This window comes from Cnephaeus nilssonii (assembly GCF_951640355.1).
Source record: "Cnephaeus nilssonii genome assembly, chromosome: 3".
NCBI lineage: Eukaryota > Metazoa > Chordata > Mammalia > Chiroptera > Vespertilionidae > Cnephaeus > Cnephaeus nilssonii.
Genome location: NC_137074.1, coordinates 23,717,961 through 23,735,853, shown reverse-complemented (window position 1 = coordinate 23,735,853; position 17,893 = coordinate 23,717,961). Strand labels below are relative to the sequence as shown.

At 44.0% G+C, this 17,893-nt stretch overlaps 1 protein-coding gene across 1 annotated transcript; it reads right to left on the bottom strand.

Annotated features, from left to right (window-relative positions):
- Nucleotides 1-86: 86 nt before the first annotated feature.
- Nucleotides 87-7,499, bottom strand: IL12A (interleukin 12A). Its single transcript, XM_079763765.1, has 7 exons — nt 7,292-7,499; nt 6,232-6,380; nt 3,386-3,499; nt 3,019-3,060; nt 2,898-2,939; nt 2,648-2,791; nt 87-555 (listed from the first exon to the last, which is right to left on the bottom strand). The coding sequence occupies exons 1-7, from the start codon at nt 7,305-7,307 to the stop codon at nt 400-402; spliced, it is 663 nt and encodes a 220-aa protein (XP_079619891.1). The 5' UTR covers nt 7,308-7,499; the 3' UTR covers nt 87-399.
- Nucleotides 7,500-17,893: the final 10,394 nt, after the last annotated feature.

Below are 17,893 nucleotides of genomic sequence, written 5' to 3'. Positions count from 1 at the left end.
CTCACATGCCTTCATGAACACACCATTATATAAATAAATATTTTAAAATAAATTATGCTTGAGTGTTTCGACAAACACTTTGATATAGAAATAGCTTATAAATTCTTGCTTTTCTATAAAAAAACAACAACCCACACACAGTGAAGAAAACGTCCCTCTTTAGCAATTTGCTCATGAAAACTTTAAAAACAACTTATCCCTAGTAAATGTGGAATATACATGAAGAAAGGACCCATTTAAATAAAGTCGTTACATGTTCAACTTTTGGGTGGTTGACTAATGTAAACAACAAGAAAATTACTAGCTTAAGTAGGACCAGGTCAAGCCACCACCTCCCACACAGGCTATAAAAATCGCTTTGGTTCAAATGACTTTAAGGTTGGGTGAGACCTGAACCTTTTAGGAAGAATTCAGATAGCTCATCATCCTGTCGATAGTCACTGCGCGGATTCGGAACGCGTGGAGAAGGATGCAGAGCTTGACTTTCGTCTTGTAAAGATCCAGTTCTTCGAGGGGGGCGTTTTGTGGCTCAGCCGCATTATTGAGATCCAGGGCCTAGGAGGACAGATAATAAGCATGGCATATAGGGTATCCCAAAATTGAAGCATTCACCATAAACATGGGGGAAGCCAACACGTGTCTCAGAGCCTGCAGCCCATCCCCTCATTACATCTAAACCCAATCCACTCTCCCAGCCAGATGGCCAGGCAGAACCTGAAAGAAGAAATTCTCATGATCCAAGCACATGTATCTTCATTGAGCTTGGAAGAGACCCTTAAAGCTCTTTCAAATACCATCAGTATTTTTAAAAATATATTTTTCTTGATTTCAGAGAGGAAGGATGAGGGAGAGAGAGATAGAAACAGCAACGATGAGAGAGAATCATTGATTGGCTGTTTCCTGCATACCCCCTACTGGGGATTGAGCCCACAACCTGGGCACGTGCCTTTATCTGGAATCGAATCTGGGACCCTTCAGCCCACAGGCCAACGCTCTATTCACTGAGCCAAACCAGCTAGGGCTGAAGTCTTTTTTAGAATAGGGAGGTGATGGATTGCTATTGATCAATATTCTCTATCAGTAACAAACGTGTTTACTGCAGAAACTAATTTGTGTCAGATAAATAAACCTGGCAATGGACTTCCCAGGTTTAGCCCTTTGATCTGATACTCAAAGCAAGACCTTATGTTTGCACAATGATTGGTAATCCCACTTATTCTCACAAAAAGCCTAAAAGCAAGGTAGGGTGGGTCAAGTCCTCCCATTTTACATAAGGGGAAACTGAGGCACAGAGGTACCAATGGCTTTGGCATAGTTGTCTGATTACTGGTAGAAATGACTCCAGTGCCCAAATCACCTCTTTGTCCTAAAAATGAAATTATTATCTACAATTCTGTAGATGGTAAGATTCTTTGATGCTACATGATGTTCAGTGCCTATCAAACAAGTAATTTGGTGAAAGAAAGATTCCTTTTCAGACAATGATTTCTGACATTGTATTTTTATCCCATGCTTGGTCACCAAAGCACTCAGCTTGCTGTTTCTTATGTGAATACTAGAGGCCCAATGTATGAGATTTGTGCACTTGGGAGGTGGGGGGTGGGGGTGGGATCCCTCAGCCCACCTGTGACCTGTCGTAGTCCAGGTACCCTTGGGGGATGTCCGACTGATGGCTTAGGCCTGCTCCCCATGGGGAGCGGGCCCAAGCCTCCTTAGCGCTGCTGCGGAGGCTGGAGAGGCTACCAACACTGCTGCTGCGCTTGCCAGCCATGAGCCCTGTGGGAGTGCACTGACCACCAGGGGACAGCTCCTGCATTGAGCGGCTGCCCCTGGTGGTCGGTGCGTGTCATAGCGACCCGTCGTTCTGCCGTTCGGTCGATTTGCATATTACCCTTTTATTATATAGGATTCCTATGTTTTGTATTAGAATTGTGTGCTATGATGACTTAGAAACTATAAACCAAGTTCTTGTCTCTGAGTAACACTGTGGCTTTCCCCAGGTGATAGGCCATCAGAGAATCTTACCATCTACAGAATTGTAGATAATAATTTCATTCACACTTTGGTTCAGGACGGGTCAGACCCAGGCCCTAGCTCTGCTTGTTTCCTCTGGTTAAATTTGCAGATGTGCAGGCGGGCCCTCACATGCACGCCCTGGAGCCTTTAGAGGTGGGCAAGAAGTGTAGTGCGATCCCTTTGAGGGGGGCTTAAGGCCTGGCTCTGCCATTTGGAAGCTGTCTGACAAGTGGCTGTCTAAGCTTCGGTTTCCTCCTTTGTACAGAACCCATATGGTTGCTGTGGGGACGACATTAAGAAAAAGTGTGAAAACATTTGCAGAGAGCCCGGTGCATACCACAAATGGGTGGCTGCTTTTCTAAATGTGTCCTGCTCATGCCTGCTCTTTCTCTAGAGCAGCGGTCGCCAACCTTTCGGACCTCACGGACCACCAGTGGTCTGCGGGCCACCAGTTGGTGACCGCTGCTCTAAAGGACACCCTCAGGGCTATAACTCTGTAGGGGCTTTAGGAGGGGGCATTTCAGGCCTCTCCCAACCCAGGAAGGGCTGACTGTATACCTCTTCATCTGGGACTCTGATTGGCTGTCTAGGCATGAACAAGGTGCTCTCACTGATTGGATGAGGGCCTTACCTGCATCAGCTCATCAATAGCTGCCAACATGTTTTGATCCAGAATGATCTGCCTCGTAGGATCCATCAGAAGCTTTGCGTTCATGGCCTTGAACTCCACCTGGTACATCTTCAAGTCCTCATAGATACTACTGAGGCACAGGGTCTGGGTGATATGACAAATTGGAGAAGAAACCATTGAGATGAGCTAGAAGTGTTTTCCTCCCCCCCCTCCTCCCCATTGCATTTGAGGAAAAAGTTCCGTGTCTCACCGTCATAAAAGAGGCCTTTCTGGAGGCCAGGCAACTCCCATTCTAGAAGAAAAAATAATCAGACATCAATCAACGGTATAAATTCATAAAATGGGTTGAAACCTTTAGTTTTCTGACTTACAGTTATGATAGCGATCTCCCTGGAAACCAGGCAATTCTCATTCTAGAGGAAAAAAGATTACACATCAAAGATATTAATTCTTAATATAAAGTTTTCTGACTTTTCCTCTCAAACATATGTGTTTAATAACTAACAAAAGGTACCCTCTTAACTATTTTTAAGTGTCCAGTTCAGTGGTGTTAAATATATTCACATTGTGAAAAACCATATCTGTTTTTATCAATTTTTCTCAAATCTAACTTTGAAGTGGGATCTGTTCAAGTTTCATGATGGTAGAGACCAGAAACATGCACATTTTTGTAAGAAGATGAAGTTTGATACACAGCTTTTAATTGCATGATGTGCTTGGAAGGAATGGTGTCCATACCGTGGTTAATTCCAGTGGTAGGCAGGCTTCTACGGTGCTGGTTTTGTCTTTTGTGATATCTTCATGATCAATCTCTTCAGAAGTGCAGGAGTAAAATTCTAATGTTTGTCTGGCCTGTAAAAGTCATAAGGAGAAACCCAGTTTATTATATGAATACGGTACCTGGCTCCCCATACCCTGGGGTGACAGCAAAACACCTATTATTCCTTTGACCTGTAAGAAATTCAGGGTCTTCAGAAGACAAAAGGAAACAGGTCATGTACACTCTCTCTCCCTCTGCTTTTAGGACGTGTTTCCCTGGATGACATGCTTTTCCATTGTGTAAACACTATAAATCATTTCAGCGGGCCGTGCTAATCAGAATCTCCGCCATGCTGTGACACTTGCTCCTGGTGAAGGCGTTCTTTGCTTCTGCCAAAGCGCCTGTGTTTTATGAATATCTTTTTTTTTTTTTTCCAATTATAACTTGGGGAACTGTTAAGGTCACAACTTGATGGATATAACGAACATGCAACCCTAAAGACAAATTGAGATTTAATTTGTGGTGTGCAGGTATACACACACACACACACACACGTCATTGGAAAGCATTGTTGAATACTTTTTGATTGAAGATCGAGATCATTTTTCCACTCCACAAGCCTGGTGTGTGCCAGGCACTGTGCCAGGCACTAAGGAACATGGCAAAGAGGAGGCCTATGTTCTGTCCCCAGGACTCCAAGTTCATCCAAGGGGACAGGCAGGTGCCCACATGACTAGGAGAGCGGTCAGCAGGAGAGAAGAGCTGAGAAGGATATGAAGTCTCGGAGGAGGAGGTGGAAAGGGAAGCAAAGACTTCGACAGAGATGGCACATCTGCAATAGGAAGATTAGAATGTTGGCCAGCAGAGGAGGGGGAATTTCAGGCAGAGGGAACTACATGAGCCATGAATCGAAGCTTGAGAGTGCAGAACATGTTTGGGAACAGACAGTAAAATCCCCATCTGTGCTAGGCAGAATAATGCCCTTCCCCCCCCCCCCCCCCCCCCCCGCAACCCCTGCTGACACTCACCACCCAATAAATCCACTTCCCAACCCCCGGAACCTGAGAATATGTTGTTACATGGTAAAGGGGGATTAAGGTTGCAGATGAAATTAAGGTTGCTAATCAGCTGGCCTTACGATAGAGAGGTTATCTTGGATTATCTGGTGGCCCAATGGTAAGTGGAAGAGGGAGGCAGAAAAGTCAAGGTCGGAATGATGGAGCACGAGAAAGACTCAACTGGCCATTGTTGGCTTTGAAGATAGAAGGGGGACACATGCCCAGGGACGTGAGCAGCCTCTAGAAACTGGAAAAGGCAAGAAAAAATAATCTCCCCTGTCTCCAGGAAGGGTGACAGCGTGGCTGACACTTTGATGTTAGCCCAGGGAGACCCCTTTTGGATTTCTGACCTCCAGGGCTGTCAGATCATACATTTGTGTTGGTGAAAGCCACTACGTTCGTGGCGATTTGTTCCGGTAGCCACAGAAAAACGGATACACTATTCCTGGAGATGCTCACGCAGACCTGGGCAGCCACTAGCCCGAGCCGGTTGTGAAACGTTAGGATTGGCAATGCGGGCCCACGGTTATAGTTCTCGGGATCTTTCCAAGAGGAGTTGGAAATTTGGTTTCTTTTACGAAAAGGCCACTTTTTTTTTCAATAGCACCAAACTAAAAAAAAAATCGAAATGAAATATCCAAGACATGGGCCAAACTCTAGAAATCTGTGTGCTGGATACGGCCTGTGAAGGGCAGGCACTGGCCACCTGTTCTTGGCAAATCTGACACAGGAATGATATAAAAAGACATCAGAGCGAGTTCTGCAGCCCCTTGACCTTTAGTGCGGCACCTGGGACGGAGCCAGCCTTGTCCTATAAAGCTTCTATTTAAATTGGAGCGCCTACGTTTTACCCATATTGAACCGTTCTCCAGGAACCACGGCACTTATCTCGGCAGTGCGCCTCCGGTGAGCCGCCTTTTTAATTAAGATTGATTGAGCCGCACGGAGCGGTTGGCAGCGCATCATGAAAGATAAGGGGAGAAAAGAGTTCTTTCAGAAGGCCTTGTGGCACTGAGCTTATTTTAAGATACTCGGAAAACAACAGGCTGAAAATATTCAAGACAGATTTACTAGAGAGCAGGAAGGCAAAAGGATGTCTTGGAAAACATCCGTCTTTGGCCGGCGCAGCAAAAGCAATAGCTCCTGGAGCACTTTTAAAAGAAAAAAAAAACAATTTTTTTTTGTTTGCATTAAAATACGAAACCTAAAAAAAAAAAAAAAATGAATGAAGCTGTAAATAAAATTAGATAATTCTCTCCCTAGAAAACGAAGGCTGGGTGCTGCGCCCCGTCGCAGCTTCTCCGAGACGCGTTGCTCTGACAACCAACCGAGTCATCAGACTGAGAAGCCGGCGAGCGGCGTGAGGGGCAAGTCTAATTCATCTCTGCGGCCCCCGGCGCATGGAGGCTGCACCTAATAACGGTTTGCCGGATTGATAAGTGTGTCAGAGGAACAGTGTGGGCCCGGCACAATTAATTCCATCTCTGTTGGCAGGCTACAGGGAACACTGTAAATATCCACTTTCCTCCGTGTAGACACAGCCCAAAGGAATGCCATTATAATTTATTACCACTCCTGCTTTCCCTGGAGACACAATTTCACTGAGACTCTTTAGCTAATAGTCGGGCCATTTGTAAAGGCCCCTCTTCCTCCCTTGACAGGCCCCTGACAAACTCCCACCATTTCCCTGCAGGTGACCCGGGGTTTGGAGATGCCGCCTCCCCGGAGAGGCTGCCAAGGGGGAGCAAGGACGTGGACGAGCTCACCTTGTGCAGCGTGCTGCTGACGGCCTTCAGCAGGTTCTGGGCGTGGCCCAGGCACGGGAACATTCCAGGGCCTGCTGTGGCTGTGGTGGGGAGGTTCCTGGCCAAGCTGAGGTGATGTAGGAGGACCAGAGGGACTACCAGGAGGAGGCCTGGAAGGGAACGGGGCGGCAGCTGAGGTTGTCTCCCTGATTTGGCCTGCCTCTCCCTTCCACCTGTTCTGGTCGTCTCCCCCCATCTACCTCTGCGGGACGCCAACCTCCTTCCACCCTGGAATCTCCCTGAGACACCTGAGCGATGCATCAACTCCCTGGAAGGCAGTGCTCTATGCTAAGCTGAGACACCAACTTTCTGCAAGGAACCGCAATGAGCTCAGACAAGGGTATCGACTCAGACCTCAACCAGAAGACGTCTCCATGTCACTAGTGGGAAACTGAGGCCAGGTGGTGAAGTGACTGGCCCAGACTCACCACCCAGTGTTTTGGAAACAGTGGGGTGACAAAGCCTCAGTCGGCTGGGATCTGCCCTCTTAGAGCTGTAGCTGAGGGACCCTGAGCAAGAAACCGGCCCGGCCTGTGTGGCTCAGTGGTTGAGCATTGACCTATGAACTAGGAGATCAGGGTTCCATTCCTGGTTGGGCACATGCCCGGGGTTGCAGGCTCGATCCCCAGTAGGGGGCATGCAGGAGGCAGAATCAATCAATGATTCTGTCTCATCACTGATGTTTCTATCTCTCCCTCTTTCTTCCTCTCTGAAATCAATAAAAATATATTAAAAGAAAAAGAAAGACCCCCCCCCCCCTGGCGTCCCAGTTTCTCGCTTGTGAAGTGGGCATAACAATACTTAGCTCCAGGGGCTGTTTCAAGACCAAGAGAGCCCATGTCCCTTTCAGCGCGTGGAAAGCAAGCAATTAAGTCTCCCGCCCCCTCCCTTCTTTCTCCTCTAACTGGAAACTGCTGCTCGTCTGCAGCCTCCCCGGGAGCCGTCCCGAGTCTCTGCCTCCTCTTACCGGGCGCCGCCCCTCCCCACCCGAGCCCGAGCCTCCGGGGCCGCGGGTACTCACTGCGCGGGGGGCGCATGCTGAGGGGCGCGGAGCGGGCACTGACAGCAGCGGGCGCGGACCGCGGGGCGCAGCAGGTGAGGGCGGTGGCTGGAAGCCGACCCAGGGGGTCACATTTTTATAATTGCCCGGAGGCGCGCAGGACTTTCCCCAACTCAGATCACTTGCTTTCTCTCTCTCTCTGTCTCTACCTCAGCTTCTCGGTGACACGTGGAGCTGGGCCCGCGGGGCTGGCGGCGCTTTCGGATTAACTCCCCCGGGCCCCGGCCGCAGTCGTTCGGGACGGCCCCGCCGCCTCCGTCCCGGCCCGAAGCGAAAGCGAAAATTCGCGCAGAATCGCCGCCGCATAGAGCCCCCCCCGCACCCCCCCGGCACGCCCGACCCCCAGCCACCCCCTCAGTTCCTAGTCTCCGACGCCCCGGCCCCCAAATCCCAGTACCCAGCCCTCACCCCTCCGCCCTGCAGCGCCCCCTCCGGTCGGAGCGCCTAGTAGTGCTACCCACTTTCCAGCTGGTACAGTGAGGATGTGCCCTGATGGCGCCCACCCGCCGGGTTCAGGATGGGGTTGGGCAGTTTATTTATTCGTTCGTTGGCTCATTCGTCCATCCAACCTCCGTCCGTCCATCCACCCATCTATCCACTCTTATGGTCTACAGTGTGCCAAGCGGCCATTGTGCCCGGAGCGGAACACCTAGCTGCGAACAGATCCCTTCGGGGCACTCCCATACCGAATCTGACCCAGTGTGTCTTGCCCATGGGTATTGTCTTACACATGAACAGGGATGAAACCCGACTACGTGATAACCTACTGTCTTCAAGAGTCCAGATTCTTACAGAGTCCAGGAGAGAACCGTGACAATGTAGTGGGATGGATCAGTGGTCGGCAAACTCATTAGTCAGCAGAGCCAAATATCAACAGGACAACGATTGAAATTTCTTTGGAGAGCCAAATTTTTTAAACTTAAACTTCTTCTAACGCCACTTCTTCAAAATAGACTCGCCCAGGCCGTGGTATTTTGTGGAAGAGCCACACTCAAGGGGCCAAAGAGCCGCAGTTTGCCGACCACGGGGATGGATCCTCAGCTCCTGGGAGGAGAAGCCCAGAGAGAGGCCACCTCAGCAGGAGCAATGGGGGTGAAGCAGCAGCAAAGGCTCCCAAGAGCAGAGGTCCCCCCATCCCCCCAACCTGAGCGTTGAAGGATGAATAGGCCTTAGACCACTTCCAGTGGAATGGGGTGCAGGTTCTAGGTAGGGGAACAGTCATTAGAAGCCCAGTCAGGGAGGGTAGGGGGAGTGGCTGTCCAGGGGTCCTGCTGCCAGGGTGGGAGACTAGACAAGATGATGAGGCTGTGCCATGAGATTGGTAGATGCCATGAAAAGGAGTGTGCATTCTGCTGAGGGTGGTGGGAGCCTTCTAGAGCAGCGGTCGCCAACCGGTGGTCCCTGAGGTCCGAAAGGTTGGCGACAGCTGTTCTAGAGTGTTAGGCAGGATGTATGGTCTGATGTGCATGATGCAGAGATTTCTCCAGCAGTAGCATGGAGGGTGGATCCCAGGAGTCAGGAGTGGAGCGGAGGGAGCTGTTGGGAGGGTGTGGCCAAGGCCCCATTTAGAATGGAGAACAAGGGTGGACAGAGAGGGGCCAAGGCCGGGTAACTCCTCAGGTGTAAGGGCCAGACAGGCACTGCGAATAGTTGAATGGAGGTTGTCCCAGGTCCTGCACAGGGGTTACTGGAAGAGGGGAGTGAGATTGGAGGCGACAGTGAGAAGTTCCATTTTGGATGTGCTGGGTTTGAGATTCCTGTGGGACTTTTCAGTTCACTCATTTCTACCCAAGCATTAGTCACCCTGGGTGTCTATGAAAGGGAAGGGTGTGCTTGGTCACCCGCTCAAGGCTTCTGAAGGCTCATACTGCACCAAGGTCCCAGGACTTCTCTATGGAGCTGGCGGTGTCCACCATTGTGCAGATTCACCGGGCTTGGATGATAGGGATAAGCCTGTAGGAATACAGGAGAGAAGAGGGGGTGTTTCTTCTTCCTCTCCTCTGGGTCTCCATTGGCGTCGGGGTAGATGAGATCACTGTAAGCCCTGAGATGCTACCATGAACACTTGGCTGGGCCAACCTCTCTGAAGGTGGGCTGATGAAGCCAATGAGGAGAAAGCTGTATCAGCCCCTGGTCTGATCCAAGCTCTCTCAGTTGTTGGCATCCGTCTCTCTCTCTGCCACCTCCCCGCCCCCCCCCCCCCCCCCAGACATTTGCTTGAAGATAATGAGGCTTCCACCTTAGGGACTTTTAGATGTGTGTAAAGGAGAGCAATAGTTGATCACTAAGCCTCCTCCCAATGCTACTGTCTGAACTCCCCCATGGGGATAGAGACCAATGGGTTGTCAGAAACAATTACGTTTAGCAGATTGTGTAAAGCAAATGACAGGTGCAGAGCTGTGTTGTTGCCATAGGGTTTAGGATGCAGTTAAATACACTTTAAGTCAGAAGTCAAGTTTATCACAATTGAGCTATTTCTCCCCTGGAAGGCCGTCTCCGATGGAAAAGTAATTTCTGTGGCATATGTAAGCACAGGCCTCTCTGCTCAGAATGTGGTCTTGGCCACCAGACACAGTTTCTAACCTGTTCTTTTGTGAAACAGTTCTCTGCACATCCTGTAGCCAAGATAAAATGAAAAACTTTCTACATGAGGCATTATTGGAGCCATGATCACTACTACATAGTGTCTGACATTGTACTGGAAGTCTTGGCCAATGCTATAACAAAAGAAAAAGACATGAGAGGTTTACAAGTTGGAGAGGAAAAAACCAAATTTTTATTATTTACAGTTGATGTACAGAAAAGCAACAGAAACAATAGAGCCAACAGTAGAACTTTACTGGATACAAATATCAACTTACAAAAATCAACTAAGTTCTCTACATCAGCAACAACCAATTAGAAAATCTATAATAATAAAAGCGTAATATGCTAATTAAACCAGATGTCCTTCTGGGCATCCTTCCGGACAACCTTCTGAATGAAGCCACAGCGGGCGGGGGCCCAGGCAGAGGCGGCCGTCGCGGTGGGCGGGGCTGAGCCCCTTGCATGAATTTCGTGCATCGGGCCTCTAGTATAATAACAATAATATACCAGATAATACATAAATAATGAAAAAGATACTACTCACAGTTGCAGTCAAAGTATATAAAGTAACTGTGTGTAGGAAGAGAGGGAATACAGAGGTTAAGAGTATGGATTCTAAACTATTTGAATCCAGGTTTTGTTACTTGTGGTGTTACTGTGTGTTCTTGGGCAAGTTACTTATCACTCTGGGTTCAGTTTCCTCATCTGGAAAATGGTGATAATAAAATACCCATATTTTTGGGTTGTATTATTACCATGAGTTAGTGTAAGTATAGAATAGTCTTTGGAGGAAAATCTAAAAGTCTACTCAAGGACATAGAATGACTTCAGTGAAATGGAAATACGTTCCATGTCCTTGGGTGAAAGATCTTAATATATAAAGAACTCAATATATAGTCTCCTTTAGTCAACTTATATACTCAATGGAATCCCAGTACAAATTACAAATAAACTTTCTGAGGAACTAAATAAAAACCTATTCTAAAATATATAACAATAAAAGCCTATGGATAAAATCTAAACTAAATTTGTAAAGGAATCATAAAGATGTGGAATATGAAAACATAGTTAAAAACAATAGTAATAAAATTAGTGTTTGTCAAAAGAACACTAGTAGAACTACTATTAGTTCTACTATGGAATATTCAGCCAAATGAACTATTGAAACAAAAATAGAGAAACTAGAATGGACTCGTATGTCTGGGTATTTATTTAGTATGAGGTACAGATTAATGAGGGAAGCATGGATTATTAGTAGAAAGTGCTCCATGTGTGGTGAAAAATAAACTAGATTCCAGCCTAAAACAAAATACAGAGGTGAAGCCATTTGGAAGTGGATTAAAGAAAAAATATGAAAAATAAAATTACTACAGTAGTAGAAGGAAATGTAGGAGACTATGTTGTCACTCAAGGATGGGAAAGATTTTTAAAAAAAACATCAAAGCCCCAAGCCATAAGGCAAAAATACTGATAAATTTGATTACATAAAAATTAAGAATTTCTGTAGTATGATTTCCTGTTAACCATGGACAAAGTTAGCAGTCAGCTGGCATATTAGGAGAAGATATTTTGCAATGCCTAAACTTAATAGGGAAGTACACAGAAATGCCTGTAAACAAGAAAGAAAAAGACAGAAATCCCAGTGAAAATGGGCAAAGCCTATGGGCAGGATTTACAGAGAGGAAACCCCAAAGGCCAACCAGCATCACGAGATGCTCAGATATATTATAATCAGAAAAAATGCAAATGAAAACAAGAATAAGATATCACTTTATAACTATGAGACTGGCAAAAACAGGTGCATGGATACTGACAAGTGTCAGTGGAAATACAGGATTCCAGGGTCCTTTCTATAATGCAGCAAGTAGACTGATGCAGCTGTGTTGGAAGGCATTCTGATATAGCTTGGTCAGATTAAGTATGTGCACACCTGAGGACCCAGTGTTCTACCCTGGGAATGTTTCCCAAAGAGATTCTTATCCAGGCTCCTAAAGAGACATGTGTGAGGATGCTCATGAAGTCCCTGTTTGCAGTGGTGGGGAGCTGGAGGCCATGTAGTTGCCCACCACTGGGGCAGTGGGTAGGTAAAATGTGAGGGATCCACTTCATGGAATATTCTGCAGCAGTTATAGTAATGACCGGATGTACATGCAGCAACATGGATAGATCTTAAAAACATAATACTGGATACAGATATAAGGTAAAAACAGAATAAGATCTGTATATAATAAGCCCCTTGGAGTCAGATTTGGTTTGGAATTTAAAAATTTTTGGATTTTAGAAAGCGAAGAAGCAGCATCTCATGTTTAAACACAGTGTTTCTGCAGCAACATGTAGGGATGGTTATACTAGATGGATAAGGAATACAAAATAATCTCCTGTCCCTTGAGTTAGATTTTACTGCTGAGTTTAAGAAAAGATGTTTGGTGTCCAGAACTCTGTAGGTTTCAGAAACGTGAATAAGTGAGTGTGGACCTCTATTTATTTAAATAAGAGGAATATATTCAAAATGATACACATCACACAAGGACACTTACAAACAGAAAGATACATGTTCAGTATATTAGGATAGATCCCAATGAGGAGGGAGGAGGCCAAGAATGAGAAATGGGGATAAAGAAAAGAAATACATGAATACCTGCAGACACACGTATAAGAGAAGGGACTGCTGATGCCATTGATTGAAGAATATGATCAACTTAATTTTCTTTATCTGAAGTCTTTAGAGATATGAAACAAGACCCTTTGTTAGCAGTTAACTTGACATAGTTGTTTGCAAACTTCAGTTGTAATTTTGTACATTCAGAAAGTTATTTCTTTCCCATTAACTTTGAGTAATGGGCCAACCTGGTAGTCTAGCTTTATCTTGTGAATCAGATTATGTAATGTAATATGGGATTTCACATAATAGTTTCAACACTGGGAATCAAAGGTCTTTTTGAGAATTTGGCTCAATATATTAAGGCCCTATATCAGGGGTTCTTGACTGGAGGCAATCTTGCTCCCCAATGTATGGAGACATTTTTTGGCTGTCATAATGGGGGAGGTTGCTATCAGCATTTAGTGGGTAGAGGAATGAAGCTAAAGGCTGCTAAACATCCTACAGTGCATAGGAAAGCCTTGCCCAACACCTGAATTATCAATAGTGCTGGATTGAGAAATACTGGCCAATATGAGGCCAATAAGTAGCTCAGGATGCCTGCCTTTATTGTTATTCTTGATATATAGACAGATCATAGTCATAGGCCCTGAACAGAAGACTTTGGGCTGTATGTTTAGTGCCATAGTTTAGAGTGGTAACCCATCTTTGGAAGAAGTGAGTGTGATCCCAAAGATGCTTATGATCAGTTGAAACTGTAAATGTGAATCTGTAGGTAGGTACTGTCATCCCTAGAGTCCCTTATAAGGTAACATAGCAAGGACTCTGCTGTCAGCTTGCCTGCAGTTCTGTTCCATAGGTGTCATTGAATTTGAGCATAAATCAGCCAGTGCTTTGATGCTTTCTGACAGTCTGGGTCCAGTACAGCTCTAATCCTGAAAGGTGACCAATCAGGGTAAGAAGCAGAGCTTTATGTTCCTTATTGCATAGCAGCCCCAAGCATGACATGCTGATGAGGCTGGTTCCATGAGGCTGGTTCTTTGGTGGTGAAATGTTTCAGCAGCAGGGAGGAAAATAGTGAGCTGAACCAGAAAGACTATGGTAGAGTAACTTTGAATCTATGATCAAAAGACCTAGGTCCTAGCCCCTTTCTGCTACTTGGTAGCTGTGTGAGCATGAACAAACCACTGTGTTTCCTAATTTCCATATCTGCAAAATGGCGATGGCAATCCCTGGTGGTCTAGCTTTGTCTTGTGAATCAGATTATATAATGAACAGGTAAGAATTTTGTAAAGTGGCCTGGCCAACATGGTTCAGTGGGTGACCTGTGATCCAGGAGATCTTGGTTTGATTCCTGGTCTGGGCACATGCCCGGGTTGTGGGCTCGATCCCCAGTGTGGGGCGTGCAGGATGCAGCCGATCCATGATTCTCTCTCATCATTGATGTTTCTCTCTCTCCCTCTCCCTCTCCCTTCCTCTCAGAAATCAATAAAAATATTTTTAAAAAATAAAAAAATGAATTTTGTAAATTGGTGGCATGTCATCACTGTGAGATAATCACTATACAATGAGAGAAGTAGTTACTATTTTAGATACACACACACACACACACACACACACACACACACACACACACACACCAGCTTCTTCTACAACTGCCTCTTTGCACTCTTCACAATGTTAAGTGGCAACTTCCCAATGAGGGGGAAGGTGAGTCCTAAATAGTCACAACACAGTTTCTATAGGCAACATCCATATGTTATCAATACTGTCCTGAAGAATCTCAAAAATACTAACAATGGGTTTCAAGAAAAAAATTCCAGGAAAGGTGCCATTATTGCTTATTGATGCTCCAGTATAAAGATTTTATTAATTTTGCAAACTTTTCTGCATCTTGAGTCAGTTTAACAAACTCTCCGGATATGATACAGCTCCTGGACATTCAGCCTCATGAATGATAAAATCACCTGATACCTAGATAATATAAATACAAGATTGATGAATTTGGCTATATAAAAATTAAACATTTCTGCAAAGAAAAGATACCATAGATAACATTTAAAGACAAATATTAACCTAGAAAAAACACACTTGCAAAAGCACATGGCAGACCAAGGGTTAATATCCTTAGTATGTAAATACGTACATCACCAAGCAAAAAGGCCAACAATACAATGCAAAAATGGACAAAGGATATGAGCAGACAGTTCAAAGAAAGAGAAATACAAATTACTTATATGAAAAATAGTCAGCTGCACTCAAAATTAAAGAAATGCAAATTACTACTAGACATGATTTTTAACTTATAATTTGTAAAACTAAAAAGTTTGATGATTTATAGATTGTGTGAGGGTATGTGGAAATAGGTTGCCATATTCTGTTTGGAGGGAATATAATCTAGTGGCATCTATTTTTACAATAGCTGTCAAAATAAAAAATGCAGCCCTAATAAAAAATGCACATAAACTTTCTCAGTAATTCCACTTCTAGGAATTTATTCTATAAACTAGTTTCACGTATATATAAAGATGGTTTTCATTAGAAGTATTATTTTTAACATCAAAACACTTGAAACCCTCTAAATGTCCATTAACAGGGGATTATTTAAATATAACATTATTGATCTTTTCAATGGATTACTAGACAGCTTTTTAAAAACTTTGTTAGATTTATATGTGTGATAGGAACAACCTTCATTATGTGAAATGAAGGTTCAGATTAGTGTATAATATACTTCATTTGTGCAAGGAAAAAGTATACACACATACATACACATATATACATGTAGATACAGGTATAGTATAGATAGAGATCTATACTCATAAGAGCTTAGAAAATCAATGATCAATGGAGAGTGAAATTGGATCTTTGAAATAGGAGGAAAACCTGCTTTTATTGAATACCCCCTCGGTATTGTTTAAATTATTTAACATGCAAATATATCAGAGTTTTATTTGTCTTTGTTTTGATTTGTTTTATTTGCATTTTAAAAGATTGACTAATGGCAGGTGACAATGAACTGCTAAGACAGTTCCTGAGCCCATTCTGACAGTTTTTGAATAGAGAATTTCCTGTAAACTGCAGGATTCTTGCTGGGTTTACAGTACAAACACTGAATCTGTGAGTTGAGGCAGGGGCTTTTGTGTCTGACTCCATCCATCCATCCATCCATCCATCCATCCATCCATCCATCCATCCACTTATCCATCCAATTCATCCACCTATCTCCTCGCTTTATTTTTGAAGACTATTCTACATGTATGCTATGCACATTTAGATCATCCTTTTAATTATCACATGCACTAACATTACTATTTCACTGGCTGGAACCTTTCTAGCCTATGCCCTGATGAAGTGAAAAGGCCATGGGCTTTTCAGTCCGAGGTTAAAATCCAGCCTCCATCCATTTCTAACTGTGCAACTTGGGCAATTTCCTTAACTTTTCTGAATTCCTGTCAGACCGAGAGAAAAACACCTCCCCTGTTGGGATGATTTGTTGGGATAATGTATACAGGGCAAGTCAGAGCCCTGTAACACAGTAGCATTGCCCTTGGTGATTGCTAGTTTCCTTTTGTGGCATTTGATTTCTAAACAGTGACTGATGAGGTTATTTTATTGATTTGAGAGAGAGAGAGAGAGAGAGAGAGAGAGAGAGAGAGAGAGAGACTAATGTGAGAGAGAAACATCCAGCGGTTTTATCCTGCACGGGTCCCGATTGGGGATTGAGCCCACAGCCTGGGTATGTGCCCTGACTGGGAATCAAACCTGCCACCTTTTGGTGTGTGGGATGACATTCCAACCAAAGGAGCCACCCAACCAGGGCCACTAATAAGGTTTTAAATAACCCCTCAAAGGCCCACCACAAGTCTTATTCTTTAGTGAGTAGAAGGGTTGGGCTAGTATTATGATGCTGTGTCACCCCTAATGTGGAAGGAAACAATATTCCTGGTCAAGATCATCCTTTTTTTGCTTCCTAAGAAACAATGAAAATTGTTTTTCAAACGAGACCCGAAAGGCAAGCTGGCTGGCATTAGCTTTTTTAAGTCCCCAAATAGCCATTTTAATTATTTTATGTAGTCATTATTCATGTATGTTTAGTTTCCAGGGTTTTTAATTTCTCCAAATTCTTTTACCTTTTGTTTGCCTTAAATGTCTTTATTTTGGATTAATTTTTAAAAGATGTTTTTGCTTGTCCGGCTGGCATGGCTCAGTGGTTGAACATTGACCTGTGAACCAACAGGTCAGGGTTTGATTCCTGGTCAGGGCGCATGCCCGGGTTGCAGGCTTGATACCCAGTGTGGGGTGTGCAGAAGGCAGCTGATCAATGATTCTCTCTCATTATTGATGTTTCTATCTCTGTCCCTCTCTGAAATCAGTACAAATAGTAAAACATATGTTTTTGCTTATGTTACTTTCTTTCAACTACCATTGTTTCTATTTAGAAGTTGCTGTATTTTTGTTTTTTTTTATTGTTGCTCTTTTGAAGATAATTTGTTTGGGATGATAGTCTGTCTGTTTATAAAATTTTCTTTTTCCCCTGGGAATTTGAACATGACCTTCCCAGATGTGTTTTTCTTTGCATTTATTGTGCTTGAGGTTTGCAGCACTTCTTGAATCTGTAACTTAATCCCTTTAAATTGATTATGGAAAATTCTCAGTCATTAAAATATTGTTTCTATTGCTCCCAACTCAATCTCCCTCTGGAACTCTTCTGAAACCCTGATTATACATATGTTAGACCTTTTCACAATGTCCTATGTGTTTTTCATGCTATTTTCTGTGTTTTCTATATTTTTTTGTTTTGATCTTCATGCTTTCAACTGGATATTTTCTGGCAATCAATCTTCCAGGACACTAATGCTTTCATCACCTGTGTCTAAAACTATTGTTAAATTAATTTATTGAATTTTTAATGTCAGTTATTGTATTTTGCAGTTTTAGAATTTCTAATTGGCTTATTTTATTCATGGATTTCAGTTCTCTAATAAAATTATCCATGTTGTCATCTAATTTCTTGAACATATTAATCACAGTTATTTTATATTCTGTCTGATAATTCCAGTATCTAGATCATCTGTGTGTCTATTTCTATTGTATATTTTTTTCTCTTGTCCCTGTCTCTGTGTATGCCTGGTAATTTTTGATTAAATGCCAGATATTGTACATGAAGAGTTGTAGAGCTTCTTGATGATGTTAACTCTGGCAGGCCATAGGATTAAATGTAGGACACCTTAAACCAATCATGGAATACATTGATTTGAGGTTGGGTCTATATCGTTTATCCTTATTCCTATGAGTTTCACTTGAAAGCAGGAGTGTTTACCAAGGCCACTCTGTTAGGCTCTAAATGTTCATGTTTATTTACCTAGCCCTGTGGT